Source organism: Artemia sp. Qi Xiang Cuo, chromosome 9 (genome assembly GCF_049724085.1).
Source record: "Artemia sp. Qi Xiang Cuo chromosome 9, ASM4972408v1, whole genome shotgun sequence".
Taxonomy (NCBI): domain Eukaryota; kingdom Metazoa; phylum Arthropoda; class Branchiopoda; order Anostraca; family Artemiidae; genus Artemia; species Artemia sp. Qi Xiang Cuo.
In genome coordinates, this window is record NC_142802.1 from 12,415,618 (window position 1) to 12,433,599 (window position 17,982).

A 17,982-nucleotide genomic window follows, 5' to 3' on the forward strand; every position below is an offset into this window, starting at 1 on the left:
AGAACATAGTTGCAAAAGTGTTTCTCCCTTTTTCGTAAATGGAGCAAATTTTCTAAGGCTCTTAACTTCTGTTTAGTAACTCCAAACTAAACGAATTTTACATTTTTTGAATTCCTATGAAAAGTCGATTCTTTTAATGTAGGCTATATGGTGCTATCAAAGCCATTTTAAATTTCTAGTCACTGGTAGTAAGAGTGACTCCTTACTTACAGTCGGTTGCAACATAAATCTTTAATATACAATTTATAAACATAAAACCCAATATCCAATGTTTATCCATAAACATAGATAAAAACGAAGTTCCTGGTAACGCTTGCCTTACCGAATTGCCTTACCTTTGGCCTCATTTTCCAAGGTTGAATTACATGTTGACATATACTGCTGTCTTAAAACGCTGATAACCAGGATTGCTCTATCCTGTGAATTTTTTTTTGTGTCTTCTTTCAGCAACTTTCGAATTCAGCTTCAAAATATGCAACAGGAAAACCAACTTACAATTAAACTGTATTTTACGGAACCGCCAAAAGGGCTTTCTTTGACTTTTATAGAAGTAAGAATATCATTACTAAATTGCATTTGCAACTTTGTAATTTGAAATTACGCTCTCTTTTGCAGATTAAAATTGCAAAAATTAACACCTACTTACGATTAAAATACAATTTATTGAAGCCAAAAAAAATTTTTGCTTTTACTAAAATTGCTGTAGGCTAAGTAAAAAAAATAATTACTATAATTTGCGTTTACAAATTAGATATGCGATCTAATTTGCAAACTCAAACTTACAAAAGGAGGACCTACTTACGATTAAACTGCAATCAGTTTAAACTACTGCGATTAAACTGCAAAACTGCAAAACAGCCTAAAACAGGATTTTGTTTACTTCTGTAAAAGCAAAAAACAACTTGCTGACTGCATTTACAAATTTACAGATTAGATTCACAATCTATTTTCGAATTAACATGTGTAAAATAATGATCTACTTATAACCAAAATGCTTTTTATTGAAGCCAAAAGTAGGAATCCTTTTACTCTTGTTCCCCCTACTGAGGGAACAAACTTGCCCCCCCCCCCTGCTGGTAAATTCTCTGACGCCGCTCAAGATGTCCCTTCACCTTTTGTACCGATAACCATATGAATATAATCTTTTATGTTACAAACAAAATATTTTTATGCGAAATAAAGAGAGATTGGAGGGCATCACCACCCCCCTTCTCCCCGCCCCACATACACTCTCTTTTCCTCAAATGCATCCGATCAATTTTCCGATCAATTCCTCCGATCACCCAGTAGTAGCCTACCTACATTCAGGCTTATTCGAATGATTTGAATTTATAGATAAAACTTATACCCTCCCTCCCCCCCCCGAACCCTCTTCTATATTTAACTGAATGCTAACGAAAAGTTAAAAAAAAATGGCGTAGAAATGTACTTTTGGGACATCAAGCATCCACCCCTCCACCTACCCAAAGATTCAACGGTAGTCTTCCATAATAGCTGATGTGAGATTATAAACCACTGTAATTTTATCAACCATCAACTTATCAACCATCAACCATCAACTTGGTTAAATGAAGCTTTGAATAAACGTCTATATTACCTGTTTATTTTATGTAGATTAAACAAAAAAACAAGTTTTTTTTAACTGAAAGTAAGGAACGATGTTAAAACTTAAAACGAACAGAAATTATTACGTATATGAAAGGGGCTGTCCCCTTCTCAATACCTCGCTTTTTACGCTAAAGTTTTTTATTCTTTTAAAAAATAAAGTTGTGTGACAGACTCAAACTTTAGCGTAAAGAGCGAGGTATTGAGGAGGGGACAGCCCCTTTCATATACGGAATAATTTCTGCTCGTTTTAAGTTTTAACGTCGTTCCCTACTTTCAATTAAAAAAACTTGTTTTTTTTATTTAATTTTTGAACGTTTTTGAATTAATACAGGTTTTGATTTTGGCTCACCGTACATGAATAATTAAAACAAAATTTGTATATTAATTTTACTTTTATTTGGTTAAATGGCTTTCTCGAAGCTTGTTTGATTTTATTTACGAACGTTTTTAGTAGTAATAAATATACGTAACTTACGAACTAACTTACGTAACGAACTTCTATATTCATAGATTTTTAATATGTTTATTAGGGGGTTCGCCCCCTAGTCAATATCTTGCTCTTTAAGCTAAAGTTCGAATTTTTTTTCCAGCTCTTTAAAAATGACCTCTTAATCACAATCAGTTGACTAGTTGAAATCAGTTGAAAAACTTGTTTTTTTTTTACTGAATTTCAGATCTTTTTCTTTAATAATGCTGGGAAATCCGGCGCCCCCTACATAGCAATCTCCCTTCCCCCATGAAAACTTCCTTCATGGAAAGACCCTCGCATATAATCCCCAACCCACCCACCCACCCCCCCCAACCTACCAGAAAAAATCCCCCTGAAAACGTCTGTATACTTCCCAATAACCAATACTATATGTTAACATTGGGTAAAGTTCATAACTTTCAGCCCTCCCCCCGGGGACTTTGGGGGATCAAGTCATCCTGAAAGACATAGTTATCACATTTTCGACCATGCTGAACAAAATGGCTATCTCAAAATTTTGATCGGACGACTTTGGGAAAAAAATTAGCGTGGGAGGGGGCCTAGTCACCCTCCATTTTTTGTTCACTTGAAAAAGGCACTAGAACTTTTAATTTCCGTTCCAATGATCCCTCCCACGATATTCTAGGACCGGTGGGTCGATACGATTACCCCTGGGAAAAAAAACAAAAAAAACACAAATAAACACGCATCCGTGATCTTTCTTCTGGCAAAAAATTGAAAATTCCACATTTTTGTAGATAGGAACTTGAGACATGTACAGTAGGGTTCTCTTATACGCTGAATATGATGGTGTGATTTTCATTAAGGTTCTATAGCTTTTAGGGGGTCTTCCCCCCTTTTTTTCTAAAACCAGCCAAATTTTCTCAGGCGCGTTACTTTGATGGGTAAGACTAAACTTGATACAAATTATATATTTGAAATCAGTATTGAAATCTGAATCTTTTGATGTATCTATTGGTATCAAAATTCCGTTTTTTAGAGTTTCGGTTACCATTGAGCCGGGTAAATCCTTACTTACAGTTCGTTACCACGAACTGTTTGATAACTTGACTCTTCAGGAACGAATCCACCACCGTGCGGCATTACTGCCTCTGAAACTGGGAAGCTCAGTATACAGTTTTTGTATAGTTTTGGATTGATTGGTCATCTCGAATTTTCAGTCAATAGTAACTTTTCCCTCTTTGGTCCAAATTGCAGTCCAGTGCCACAAAATGGCAAAAATGTCACTTTGCTGTGGCATAGTTTTTATGACTATATAAAAACGCAAGAACTTTCGATTTCTGTTTGAGTGAGCTGTTTCTCCATTTTCTTGGACCATTGATTCTATACAATAGTCCCAGAAAAAAAGAAAAAACAAAACAAACAAACAAATTAGCACGCATCCGCGATCTTCTTTCTCGAAAAAAAGAAATACAAATTCACATTTTATTGGCAAAGGCTTGAAACCAAGAGAGTTCTTTGATGTGCTGTATTTGATGGTATAACTTTCATTAAGATCCGTTGTTCTTTCGGGGGTGTTTTTCATCTTTTCCAAAAATCAGACAAATTTTCCCAGGCTCGTATCTTTTGATGCGTAACTTTAAACTTCAAATCTATATATTTAGAATCAACTTAAAAAGCATGTTTTTTGCCATTGTTTTCAAAACTCCGTCTTTTAGAGTTTTGGTTACTATTAGCCCTGGCTGCTCCTTACTTACAGTCGTTACCACGAACTGATTGACAAGTTTGAACTCAGCACAGGCACATATCCAAGAGCGGGGCATCAGGCTCGTGACCCCCGAAATATGAAGTATTAGGATTTTCCCCATATTTTCATACATTCGCAGTTTATTTTGCCTTTTTTTTTATTTGTTTCTTCCCTGATAAGTATGCCTCTGCCCTGAAACACACTCCTGTGTAGACACCGGGTTCAAATGATCTGTGAAATTAGTGTTAGCCATGCCTAGGTGTTACAAAAAATGTGTCTTAAACGCAGCTCAAATGTGTCTACTCCTCCCAAAACTTGTCCTTGGCATACAGCCAAGCAACCCCATATTCGCTTTTTTTTAGTTTTTTCGCTCACCTATGAATTTTTGTTTGCCTAAGTTTGTACGTTTTATGTTCATGTTTGTAATTGGTATCTATCCAACATTCCTCCCACTACCACCAGCCAACAATCTTGTCCGTGGTATACCAAAAAAACTTAGTGAAATTTGTCAGCCATGCTTAATTGAGAGGAATGCGTCCCTTTTCACTTCATTACTTTGTTATTATACTTATGATTGACATGTAAGTCTTAATACAGAACGGTGAAAGTTTTTTTTTCATTTGATTTTTTTTTTTTTTTTTTTACCACATTAAGTGCAAGAATGTTTAATATTGTGGGAAGATACAGAGGCCTAGTTTTGTTATGAATGATGGATCGCTGGTTTATATTTTTCACTATACTTTTTAAAGCTTGTAACATTTACTATTTGGTCAAATTAAATCATTTTAGCCATTAAGTCATTTTTGGTCATCTTAGGAAATATAATTTGAAAGTCAAATGAAGGATTACTTTTTTTCTCTGGAAAACTAAAACAATCGGTTTTCTTAATTCTGGGTATGGGCAACGAAACTCGCCCACGCATATCATCCACATGGCGAAGTGGCGTCCCCTGTTGGTATTTTTCGTCCCTCCACCTCTGTAATTAATGCAAATTTTGGCTTTTTGGGGAGGAATCCTAGCCTTGTACCCCCTGGATCCGTCCCTGGTACTATACGTAAAACACTGGCTACCACAAGAAATTCATTTGAATTATGTCTACGCAAAAGAAAAAAAAAACAAAGCAAATAAAATCTGTTTCCTTCGGAGTTTACTTTTTATAGTTTTTCCCCGCTTGTCGTAGATATAGCCTTATTGATTCAATCAGATTTTTTAGATTTTTTTTCGAAAAAATAAAGAAGACTTTGTTAATTTAAATAGACCGATGAGCCATCAGTTAACGTTAAGTCGAAGGCGGGGCGGGCCTTAAACAAGAAACTATTAATACAAAAAGGAACGCTAACTCATCAGTTAACGTTATCAGTAAGTCGAGCGTCAAGTCAAAGGCGTAGTGGGTCTTGAAGACCAAAAATAGTTAACACAAAAAGGAAAAGAGATCATTTGAGTTGTTTTGTAGAAATTCATTAAGGTTTACACGACTGTTCCTTATCAGACATTTTATACAATTACCCGGAAGTCTCCCCTTGAAATTAAATCTTTTTGGAAAAATAACCTGCAACCAATTTGCTAGAACAATTCTATGTCTCAGGGCATTAAACTAAGTGAAAAATGAAGGTGAACTCAACTATACAGAAAATGGTTATTTTAGTTTCCTATTCATGTGGAAATGACCTAGAATGCTACACAATGGGACAATTGTCCGGTTGTCTATGTCAAGCTAACTAATGATTTAAATGCAACAAGTTTCATGAGGGGGATTTTAAACCCCTTTCGCTGAGGTTAAAAGCTCGATGTTTAGGTTCTCCATGAGAATGTTATTGTACCTAAAGTTGTGACGTTTTGTCGGCAAAGTTGGGATGATGGTGTAAAGTTGTGATCTTTTATAATACAGGGTTGGACCAAAAATCAAGGGAAGTTAAGGGAACAAGCCAATTGTTTCTAGAATAATATGTTTTGTGACTTGACCAGCCATAGAGAAAAAGAAGCAGAACCCTAGCCAGCAAAGCTCAGAAGTAGCGAGTTATATCACGCATAATCAATCTGTTTAAGCAATATGTGATCGAGAAAGATCAGTATAGACTTTGCACTGTAACTGCACGGTCGATTGTGATCTCTGCTTGGCAAAAAAGAGAGAAAAGGAATAGGGATACGTCACTGCTTCCCATGCGAAAAAGTGATTTGCTCTGCTGCTCAAGATGGGGGACTGTAATTCTTTTAAATGGGATTTTCAGCTATAATCATTCCTAGGGTTAGGTTTTCATTTCGAGCCGACGCAATTTTCGTGGGGTTTCAGATTATTTTTCGAAATTCCCATAAATTTGTTTTCGCTATAAATTCTTACGATCAGGATTACGGGAAATGACAGTTACCATTCCCTAATCAGCTTTAAATGGTTATTCTTTCTCACTTGGCAGTTATTTACAAAACGCGTTATAAAATTTCTAGCACTATGGGCTAGAGTTCGCTCTTTACTTGGTTATATCTGACACTGCAACCGTGACATGGGGCTGGGGTGCAATCCTGGCTGTTGCTGGAATTGCATGGAGATGAGGTGTTAGAAAGATCCACATAATCAAACAAGAAGACGATCAGCATAGACAAGCTAAAAAACAAAACAACAGGAAAGGAAACGAAAACCCAAAGATACTACACACTTAAAAACAAGAAAATTAAGAGAAAGGAAAGGAAACGAGGCGGAAGTGCAAAAGATTAAAGGGAAACAAAAATGACAAATTAAAACATACAATCGAGTCACTTCTGGAAAAATCAAAGCGTAACTTTGATTTTATAATTTTCAACTGCATACCGGAATAGAATAGGTAGGCAAAGAAGTCTTTGTGGACTCCCCCGTCCGAAATAATCGAGATTATACTTTTCAGTATAATTTCGTATACTTTCAATTTATTTGACTGTTCTAAAGTTAATTGAAGCTGTAGCCTATGCCGTCTTAAAATTCAGGTCACCCTCCTTTGGAAAAGACCCATAATACCCCTGTTTTTACGCAAACGTTCCTTTAACTGTGCTCATTTCAAAAGACGGAGAGCCTATGTGTAGCCTATGTATAAATTAGATAGTTCAAATTATAATCTTAGCTCTTGGTATTACTATTTAAGATTCGTTTGGCATCAAAGTACAAAATCAAATTTAGAGTTGAATTTTTGCGCTTTTGGCAAGTTTTGGTTGGAAGCCATAATGACACAGATTATGCTATCACGGAATGGACTTTCGATTGCGTGATTAAATTCTTCACATGCTTATTCAAATCTTGTGTCTTGGAATTGAGCGCTATTATTTTTGGTTTCTTTTTTTAGTATGATATATTAAATAAAATTCGTTTCCTGTACTAGGATCGAATAGCGTTTCCTGAAACTAAAGACGAAGAAAGGAATGTAGCTCACAAGGGCATGGGTGCAGAATGCCAGGTACGTACACAAAGGGGGGATTCCTAAGGGCTGCTCCTCCAAAAACCCAATTTTTTTGGCGCAATTTTCTAATTTTGGTATAGTATGTTTTTTTGTGTTTTAAAAATTTGTTCGTCCCAAGAGCACTGGCGATTAACTTAAATTAATGAGTAAGTGCCCCTTGATCATCATCAGCTGCTTCATTATCGAAAAAATTTTCAAGCGATTTTTTTCCCTGTCGATGATTTGACACCTCATCCCTCTTTAAAATATACCTAATTGTATGTGCCTTATTCAAAATGTCCTTTTCTTACTCCAATTCACAATAAATTTTAATTAGGCCTAATCGAAATATTGTCACAATTCCTGAATCAGCTATAATGGCAAATTTTTCTCACTAGACAGTTTTTTTAAGCATTTTTAAACCTTTGGCTACTATGAACCGTAGTTCACTCTTTACTAGGTTGCAGCTATTGCTACAACCATGATTAACAAGACTATTTTGTTAATAAAATATTTTGTTCTTCAAAAAGGTTACACTAAAAAAATATTGAGAATTTTCAGAAATTTAATGGTCATTGGTCTAATAACGCGTCTATATTAAAGTAGCAAGGGTGGGTAGCCCAAGAATTACAGATATGTCGTGTACCTATTTGCCCCATTAGGGTTCTATTACTTCTATATAACGCTGGTACTTCCAAATTTTAAAGACAAGTGTTTTATTCTCTTCAGTCAGTCACGTATGCCAGATTTTTGGTGATTTTTGGGGGGAATGGCGGGGTCTGAGCTCCTCTTTGCGTACATTCCTGCCTTCAGTTATTAGGTTTTGTGGGATACCAATTTGAAACTACGGGGTCCCTACGTAAATTATAGAGAAAATTCTATTTTTAACAAATATAAGTAAGAAAGTAGACATCTAATGTTCACTGACTTTGCCAGTCGATACAGTACGATTCATATGCTGAATTTAATAGAGGCAATTTTTGCAGGGAATCCATTTTACTTTGAATAACTGGACTGTACATTTTGTTATGTTAAGTTATATGTTAATTGTAAAATGTTTAGATAAATATATCTGGAAAATATTTATCCCAATTATGGCTTATCTCCCCTCCTCCTTAGGAGTAAAGAGGAGGGCATGCAACCTAGAGAAATCAATCTAACTACCTTAATCGTCTGAAAGAAAAGCAGGAAATGTACACCAACTGTGGTAATTCCAAAGGTGGTATGAGCAAGGCTGTATAGATAATTTTCATTTGGGGTGGGAGGTATTTTTTCTATGGGGTACAAAAAACTTTAATAAACATCAAGAATTGGTTTACATGCATTTTTGTTACTTTTTTACGAGTTGGGCAATAATTTCAGGGAGGGTTCAAACCAGTAGCCTCCCTCCCCGCTTAAATCTTACAGAAAAAAAAAGAAAAAGGGGTTTTGGGTTAAAAAAAAGCAGTTGTTTGTAAATGGGAGCATATCTTAAGCATCTAAGATGCAAAATAAATTATATTAAAAAAAAAAAATCTTAGTTTAAAATTGTATCTGCAAATTGGAAAAGAGGCCACTGCGCATTTAGGAAAAAAGATACATTTCTAAATAGCTTATATTGGAAGATAAACAAGATTAGAATAGAATAACAATATAATAATTAAGAATAAAAATAGCATAAAAATAATATAATATAAGAAAGAAATGATTAAACAACATAATAAATAGAAAAAAACATTTGACCCAATCGATAGAGCTTGCTTTGTTGGGGGGATGAGAATGGTTTAAAACCTAAAATTTCCGAAAAATGTCACATAGCATCTTTTGGATATCCACAGTCGGACCCTCATTAATTGTTTGGAGTTCCCACAGTTGCGGACATTCACCATTTCAGAGAAAAGGAAGTTGAATACTGATATTTTGAAGTTAGCCTAGGGTCTCTTCGTTATTGATGATGCTTTCTTAAAAATAATTGTCTATGTTTTTATATCTGTCGACATTTCTAGATTTAAAATTAATTAGATATTTTTTGATTAGCCATAGAAGCTCCGTTGTCAAGTAAGCTCAAAGAAAAATAGATCATAATTTATCAGATGACATTGCCTTTTCATTAATGAGTAAAATGGATGGAAAATGTAAAAGCGAATAAAACTTTGATTGAGACAGAAAACGTTATACAGAAAGCTTGACTTTATATCGATAAATAAGGTGAATTTCAATTATATTATAATTGACTGAGACTGGTCGGATCATACTACCCAAGAAGAAATGACTAAGTGAATTCCATCGAAACACAAAAACCAAAAAAAGTTTAAAATTATCATATTACCAAAAAGAACAACAATACTATGGGGTGTGCAATTCGCTTTCTTCTGTGTACTTGGCCGGTTATGTCTTCTTTGTGTTTAGATCTTTTCTTAAGCACCTTATTCTCCAAAAGCAAGAGCACTAAGTTTCACTCTTGGGCACAAGTGAATCTTTATGGATCTGGTCAAACCTTTTCAAGCTCTTTATGTGAGAACCTGTTTAATGAGTGTGTAAGGATGGTTCTGGACTTCAAGATCCCCCCCCCATCCATAAAACTTGTAGCTAAGTAAAAATAAATGATTTTCTAGTATTCACATCCAATTTTCTAGGAGTTTTTCTTAAACTCTCTCCCAAGTTTACAATCTAGTGTAATTTCTTTCTTTCTTTCCTTTCTTGTGGGTATTTTCTTTATTTCTTTTTTTCACTGAAAGACTAATTGAAAACAAGAAGAAAATAGGAGAAAAATTAATGTATTAAATATTCTTTGCAGATACCAGAGGACAAACAGATATTAAACACAACCCTAGACTCGCTTGGTTCACTCAATCCTCAACATTCAACGCCTCGAGACTTCTCCACGTGGAGACAGCGACGGGATGCGCAGAATAAACTCAATGAATGGGAAAGTCCATCGGAATGGCAAGATCGGGAAAGAGACTGGAATGTATCCAGGAAAAGTTCTTCCGATTGGCCAGATGCTTCTAAGAGTGACGGTGATTGGCTAGAAAACTCGGAAGATGAGGATGGTACCCTACCTGGAAGAAGTTCACCAAAATCTCAGGGGTATTATAGCAATTCTGCTGCAAGTCTGGATCTGCTTGATGACGCTGTCGAAATTAGGTAAGGTAGAAAATCGCGTCAAATCGTCTGAAGTGGCTTGTTTTAGTTAGTGTTTAACGGTAATAAAGACCCTTAATTTTTGGGTAGTCACGTAAATAAGATGAAGGGTGCTAATAAAGTTAAATCAGAATACCATCCTATTTCTCTTATTCATTTTGATACCCGCTAAAAAGTTTGGCAGGGATATTGGTTTGGAATGAGAGGAATCCCAAACCAATTAATTTAAAAACCTTTTTCCACAAAACAAGTTTTTCAAAGAAAATTAAAGAACTCCATTAAACAAAAAATAAACAAAAATGAAATCAAATAATCTACCAAGCGTGAAACTACCACAAATCAGCATCGATAAATAAATGAAACCCAAAACGAACAAGAACTTACAATAATTAACCGAGTCAAATTCAAAACGAGCAGATATTAACATAAGTTGGGCGCAAAACTCCTATGCCTTCCCAAGGCCAGAACAAAAATTGCACTTTACTGAAAAGAATATTAATGTTTTTACTTTTATAACTTTAATAAATCAAATAATATTAACATTTTGATTACTAAATATCAGTATATGTATATTAAATTGACAATACACATTCATTTGTATTGTCAGTTTCCCAGGTATGGAGAAAAAAAACAGACACACATTGTGCCCACATCGTTCTTTACTTAGGCAGCGCTAGCGCGCTGCGTATGATAAAGACAAGGCAAAATCTTTTCCCCAAAACTTGTGTATGACCCTCCTAAGGTGTAAAACCCTTATGAACATTTTTACACCAGCTAAGGGGGGGGCTTCAGACAAGCAATAAGAAGCAGAAGTAGAACGGTATAGCCTTTTTATGGAAGTAGCGGAGATACTGCTATGTGGCAACAAAATTAGAAAAGAGAAGTTAATATTCTGTACTTCAATGTTACAAAAATATGCTTGAATTCTATTGCTTGATTTTGTGATGTATGCCAGCCATTCACGATATTTCTTATTTCTGGAGAGAAAAATAGCTTTGTCCTTTTATGACCTGGTTAATTAACACTGAATGACAAATCTAGACTGACAAGGAAATACAGTTACCAGAGATAAATAAAAATACTCCGCCTTTTAATACATAATTGGTTCTTTTGTGAGTAATATTAGGCCAATAAAAAAAAAAAAAAAAAAAAAATTTGAGCCAGAACACTTTTTACCTGGCAACTATATTATATTTTTTGCATTTAAACAATTTACATATTTCTCTCTTCGCAAAAAGAAGTGTCTTGTTAAACATATACAATCGTGCGCTATACACTTCAAAGTGTATAGAATATCAATAGCAATAAACTTCCTAGCTTATTATTTCTAATTTTCTAGAAGTACAAATTCAGTATCTGGGGTGTTTATTACCTATAATTTCCCTATATGGGTATTTTGGAGGTATTTCAATCATACAAGTTCGGTTTAAAGTGATAGATAACAATGATAAACATAGTTGTTGCCTCAAGAAAGCTGTAATGTACTTCTAATGCAAGTTTTTATGCTGACCTCAGAAGTCAAATTGAATTTTTAAGTAAAGTTTGTTTCTTTTTCAAAATTTTGAATTTGGAGCTCTTTTCAAATAAAACTGAACTATTCAAGGGGGTTCGTCAATATTATTTTCTATAACAATTTCAAAATTTATTAAGATTTTTCCAGCTTTGATAGTTTTTGCAAAATTACTTGCTGATGTGGGCATTTTAGTCTTAATTATTGTGACATGGAAAGAAACAAAGTTTTTTGGACTTCCACCTGTTTTTAACTGCTCTAACGTCACTGACAGCCAATTGACCATAGTAGTGTCAAGTCATACAAATAAAAGGAGGGGTCGTAATATATTTTTCTAAATTTGGGGGGGGGGTTTCTTGTTTGGTAAATGCCTCTCCCCAATCGATGTCATTGAATGACTCAAAACACCTTTAGAAAGAACGAGAGAAAATCTTCGGCGAAAACTAAAAATAGTGGTTCCTGTGTCATTTTATCTATATATATTTTTTTTTCAGTCGGTCAGTAGGGAATAACTGACTTTTTTGTATCTTAATCGAAAAAACTTTTATTGATAAAAATAACTAAGATAATCAAATAATACATCTCTGGGCATTGGTACATCTTTTCTGGGCCACAATCCTCAAAAATCTTTGCCAAAAACGCTTGAAGGATGTAAACCTGTGGTTGCATATATTCACTTAATTTAGATTCTTAATTAACCATCAGCAAATCTCTGTTTGAAGCAATGGGGTCATCCTTTACGCTTTTTAGCGTGATAATAATGTAGAAAACCCAAAGTCAAACCAAAATATGGTTGAGGACGTCCGGTCACTCGAATTCCACATCACTGGTTTCTAGTAAATTGGTCGACATTATGGTCATTTCTTCCTTTAAAGATTCTCTCAATAACCAGCCTTCAAATCATGCATGAAGAAGGCCTTGATTAAAGTCGCCGGATATGAAATTAAATTCGTAGAAATGTTGGAATTTTCTCTGACGTATTGTTGACAAATTAGTGTGAATTATTATGTAGTCTCTATCACGTTCTTAAAGTATTGAGTCATACAAAAAATTCACAGCCTGGGAATTACTTCAAAAATAAACAAACGTGTTGTTGTCAACATTAGTTGTTACAACAAGAGCTGTCACTTCTTTACAAAAAAAGCCCTGAATGATTCCCTACAGATCTGACGTCCAAAATTAAAATGTGTTAAGTAGAAAAAGCAAGCTTTGTGCACGGTGGGTACCGAAGAATAAATTAGGGAGTGGGGGCAGTTCAAAAATTGAAAAAAAAAAACAGGCACATTACATAAATATATGGCAGATTGTCTGAACGTCCTAGACAAGGCCGTATTCAGGATTTTTTCGGGGGGGGTACAAAAACTTCATAAAATGCAAACAAATGTTATCACATATTCTTATTAATCGTGCAAAAAGTTTGGGGAAGGGGGCAAAAGCCGGTACCCCCCCCCCCTCTCTCTGGATATGGCCATGATCCCAAGAATCTTGAGATTTCGGGTGGGCAAAGATCCAGAAGTTGTTTCTCCCTTCGTGTAATTAATTTAGACTACAGAGTTAAACTAAAAATGACAGTCACGTAAGTCTTGGAATTGAACAATAATCGAACAAGTTAAAAGGAATAGAAAAGGGAAAATAGAAAGGGAATAGAAATAGAATAAAAAGGGAAGAAGAATTTTCTCTGACCTCTTTTTAAATATTAGTGGGAATTATTAATGTACTCTATCGTGCTCTTGAATTAGCTCAATAATAAAAAAAACGTATTGCCTGGAAATTAGTTTCAAAATAAACAAAAAGTTGCTGCCAATTGTTGTTGTTACAAAAAAAAGTTATCACTGCTTTGCAGAGACAGCTATGAATAATACCTTATAAGTCAACCGTCCAAAATTTAAACGTGTTAAGCAAGGCCGTATCCAGGGGGGTTAAGGGGTTGGACCCCCCCCCGAAATCTTTGTGTGACTCACAAAAACGTAACAAAAAAGGACATAAAAAAATTTTTTATGCGTTTTTTGAGTTTTTTTTTGTGTAAACCCCCCCCCCCCCCAAAAAAAAAAATTGAGTAGACCCCCTCCGAAAAAAAAATACTGGGTATGGCCTTTGTGTTAAGTAGTAAAGGTAGTTTTTTGCACGATGTGTACTGAATAATTTATTTAAGAGAGTGGGAGGGACACTTTGAAAAATGCAATACAACAGGCACGTTCAAGATGCGAATATAAACTATTGTAAGCAAAACTCTAAGAATCTGCAGATTTTGGGCGGGGAGGAGGCCAGAAGTCCCTCCCCTCCATGCAACTGCAGTTTAACTTCTGAGGTTAAAATAAAAAGTACTGAAGGTCAAAAGATAAGTTTGCTGTCAATAAAGAAATTGAAGGGTAATCCTGAATTGTACTGAGCTGTCATAAGATATTGGTTGTTATCTATCTCAAGCGTACCAATTCTGCACCATGCCTTCCTCGATCTTCTGTGCTTCTTCTCTGTCCATCTGACCCTCACTCTGTACTTCCTGCATTAAAAACCTTTCAAAGCAATAAGCTGTCACGAAGAAGACTCGCATTCAGTTTTGATTAATGTTTCACTCTTCAAAAAATATTTTCCTGTCCAAGCTTTTAAGAGCTTCAGAAATTTAGCACTTCAACTCAACCTAATTTAAAGAATTTTGGCAAGGCCATACAGTACCGAAAATTATATAATATCATTCTTTTATATTAACTTACAGTTCAATAAAAATTTGTATTATCTGCTTTAGAAGTGTTCCAGTTAATTGAGACATAAATAAGCTGGAAGCATGAGCATCCATGCTAGAAGCATGGTTCTCCAGTAAATAAAGAACATCTCACCAAGATGCTCAAGCTTTGAAAAGAACTCTTTGGTATTTTAATTTCACGGTCCTTCTCTCCCGGGCTGTAGACAGGCTTCTACATCATAATCGAAAGTAATTTAAATGTTTTATTTCCTTTCCAGTAGGTCAAAAGGCGAATGCTGCAATTAGCCTGTTACAATTTTTACTGCTTTTGTTAATTGTACCTTTATTAACCTCACTTTTGTTTATTTTGAAAGTTGGTTCTATTTCCTTAAAAAATGTACTGAAACGTGGTTTAAATTAGCTTTATTGCAGACTAATCGTCTGAAATTATAAAGTAAGACTTTCATTTTCACTGCTTAATGTAAACAAGTGAAACTGGGCCAAAACTTTATTTTGAGGGTCTAGCCAGGGGCATAATTTGCTATTGAGCAGGGAGGCAACTGCCCCCCAGACCCCAGTTCCCCCACAGCTGAAATTTAGCGTCTTCGAGAATCTTGTAAACACATAGATAGTCCCACATCTGACTTAGGAAAATTTGGCGCCTTTCTCCCAGGAATTTGACGAAATTGCACACCCTGGTGTAGCCTGCTTCCAAACAGAAGAACTCATGCCTGCAACACTCATTCCTACCCTCATACACGAGATGTCACACAATTTCTCTCTTCAAATTTGATGAACACTATTGATTTAGGTTACTGGTAGAAGGGGAGCTGAGTTGTCCCCCTTATAGCAAGAGCGGATCCAGGATTTTTGTTGGGGGGGGTACCTGATTTTTTCCCCGTCTTTACAGGTATTTTCGTCTTTATAGGTATTTTTTAGACTAATTTTCGACTCGGTCAAAAATTTCGGGGGGGGGGTTCAAACCGGGTAACCCCCCCCCCCTGGATACGGCCTTGCCTTATAGATTAAAAATAGTCAGGATTCTTTTCAATCATATTGGCTACTATATTTGTATTATATCCAGTATGTTTAAGATGCATATGTTTTATTGACACCCCAATCTTTCTTAGAATGCCAACCTTCCAATCAAACAACAATTCTTCCACAGCTCTCTTGAGACTGGAAAGTATCAATTTCTTTGTTTTGCTTCCTAGAAATTTTTATGAGGAAATAGTACCCTGTACAAATAATCACGTCTCAGTCAGAAAATACTAAAAAGATTTTTTAACTCCAGCCATATTTATAAAGCTGGTAGCTTCAACGCAGTGAAACAGAGTTAACTATTAGTAAAAAATATTGCGACTTACAAATTTTCGTTCTTTAAACTGGTTTAAAGTTTTACAAAGGAACAGACAAGATCCAACTAGGTTTTTTAAAGGCAGAGCTATTTGGCTTTCATTTCTTGCATAAACTTATGGAAGAATGTTACTGGCTTACTAAAACAAATGACAGATGTAGACCAATGAAAGTAACGTACGCTTCCAAACAGTTCGTGGTACCGAACTGTAAGTAAGGAGCGACCCGGCTCGATAGTAACCGAAACTTTAAAAAATGGGATTTTGATACCAATAATTACATCAAAAGATTCAGATTTTAATACTGATTTCAAATATATAAGTTTCATCAAGTTTATTTCTACTCATCAAAAGTTACGCGCCTGAGAAGATTTGGCTGATTTTCGAAAAAAGGGGGAAGGACCCCATAAAAGCTACAGAACCTTAATGAAAATCACACCATCAGATTCAGCGTATCAGAGAACTCTACCGTAGAGGTTTCAAGCTCCTATCTGCAAAAATGTGGAATTTTGTATTTTTTGCCAGGAGAAAGATCACGAATGCGTGTTTATTTGTTTTTTGTTTGTTTTGTTTTTTTCCCAGGGGTGATCGTATCGACCCAGTGGTCCTAGAATATCGCGGGAGGGCTCATTCGAGCGGAAATTAAAAGTTCTAGTGCCCCTTTTCAGTGACCAAAAAATGGGGGGCAACTAGGCCCCCTCGCAAGCTCATTTTTTCCCAAAGCCGATCAACATTTTGAGATAGCCATTTTGTTCAGCATGGTTGAAAATATAATAACTATGTCTTTTAGGATGAGTTAATCCCCCAAAGTCCCCGGGGGGAGTGCTGAAAGTTATGAACTTTACCCAATGTTTACATATAGCCTAGTATTGGTTATTGGGAAGTATACAGACATTTTCAATTTTTTTTTTCTTCTGGTAGTGGGCGGGGGTTGGGGTTACGTGGGAGGATCTTTCCATGGAGGAAGTTTTCATGGGGGAAGAGACATTGCTATGAAGGGGGCGCCGAATTTCCCAGCATCATTTAAAAAAAATGATCAGAAATTAAATAAAAAAAATAAACAAGTTTTTCAACTGAAAGTAAGGAGCAACGTTAAAACTTAAAACGAACAGAAATTATAAGCATATGATTGGGCTTGCCCCCAAGTCAATATCTCGCTAATTACACTAAATCTTTTTTAGTACTTTCAAAAGAGCAATTTATTCTAATTAAAGGCCTTTGTGATTAAGGGTCATTTTTAAAGAATTGGAACAAAATTCGAACTTTAGCGTAAAGAGCGAAATATTGACTAGGGGTCGAACCCTGAATACACGTATTAAAAATATATGGATATAGAAGTTCGCTACGTAAGTTAATTCGTAAGTTACGTATATTTATTACTAATAAAAACGGTCGTAAATAAAATTAATCGACTTTCGAGAAAACCATTTAACCAAATAAATGTAAAATTAATATTTAATTTTTTTTTAATTATTCATGTACGGTGAGCCAAAATCAAAACCTCAATTAATTCAAAAAAGCTCAAAAATTAAATAAAAAAAACATGTTTCTTTTAACTGAAATTAAGGAGCAACATTAAAACTTAAAACGAACAGAAATTATTCCATATATGAAATGGGCTGTCCTCTCCTCAATGTCTCGCTCTTTACGCTATAGTTAGACTCTTTCTCACAACTCTATTTTTTAAAACAATAAAAAACTTTAGCGTAAAGAGCGAGGCGTTGAGGAGGGAACAGCCCCTTTCATATACGGAATAATTTCTGTTTTTAATGTTGCTCCTTACTTTCAGTTAAAAAAAAAACTTTTTTTTTTATTTTCACCATAGAGCTATAGGAAAGGGATCCCCCTTTAGCTTTTTGTTTCAACGCGAAAGGTTTCATATTTTCGAAATCATACTGTATTTTAAGCATATTAACAAACAGATCGTCGAGTTGTTAAATAGATTAACTAAATTACAAAAACAGACAAGAAAAGGGACGAAAAGCCTGTGGATACCAGTTTGGATTGTAATATGATATGATTTATTAACACTAAAAGCCCCACTGGGCCATGGTTAATACACATTACACTTCAAAAATAATAAATGAAAACACCCTTATTATAAACGGACAAAAATAAAATAAAAAAT

The 17,982-nt window shown here is 35.1% G+C and overlaps 1 protein-coding gene across 1 annotated transcript in view; it reads left to right on the top strand.

The window, feature by feature from the left end:
- LOC148948318 (uncharacterized) overlaps positions 1-17,982 on the top strand; it is a 135,672-nt gene that overhangs the window by 37,604 nt on the left and 80,086 nt on the right. The window contains exons 4-5 of the mRNA XM_089094886.1: positions 7,130-7,204; positions 9,963-10,312. Coding sequence (XP_088951012.1) covers positions 7,130-7,204; positions 9,963-10,312 — 425 coding nt within the window. The remainder of the gene's footprint in view (positions 1-7,129; positions 7,205-9,962; positions 10,313-17,982) is intronic.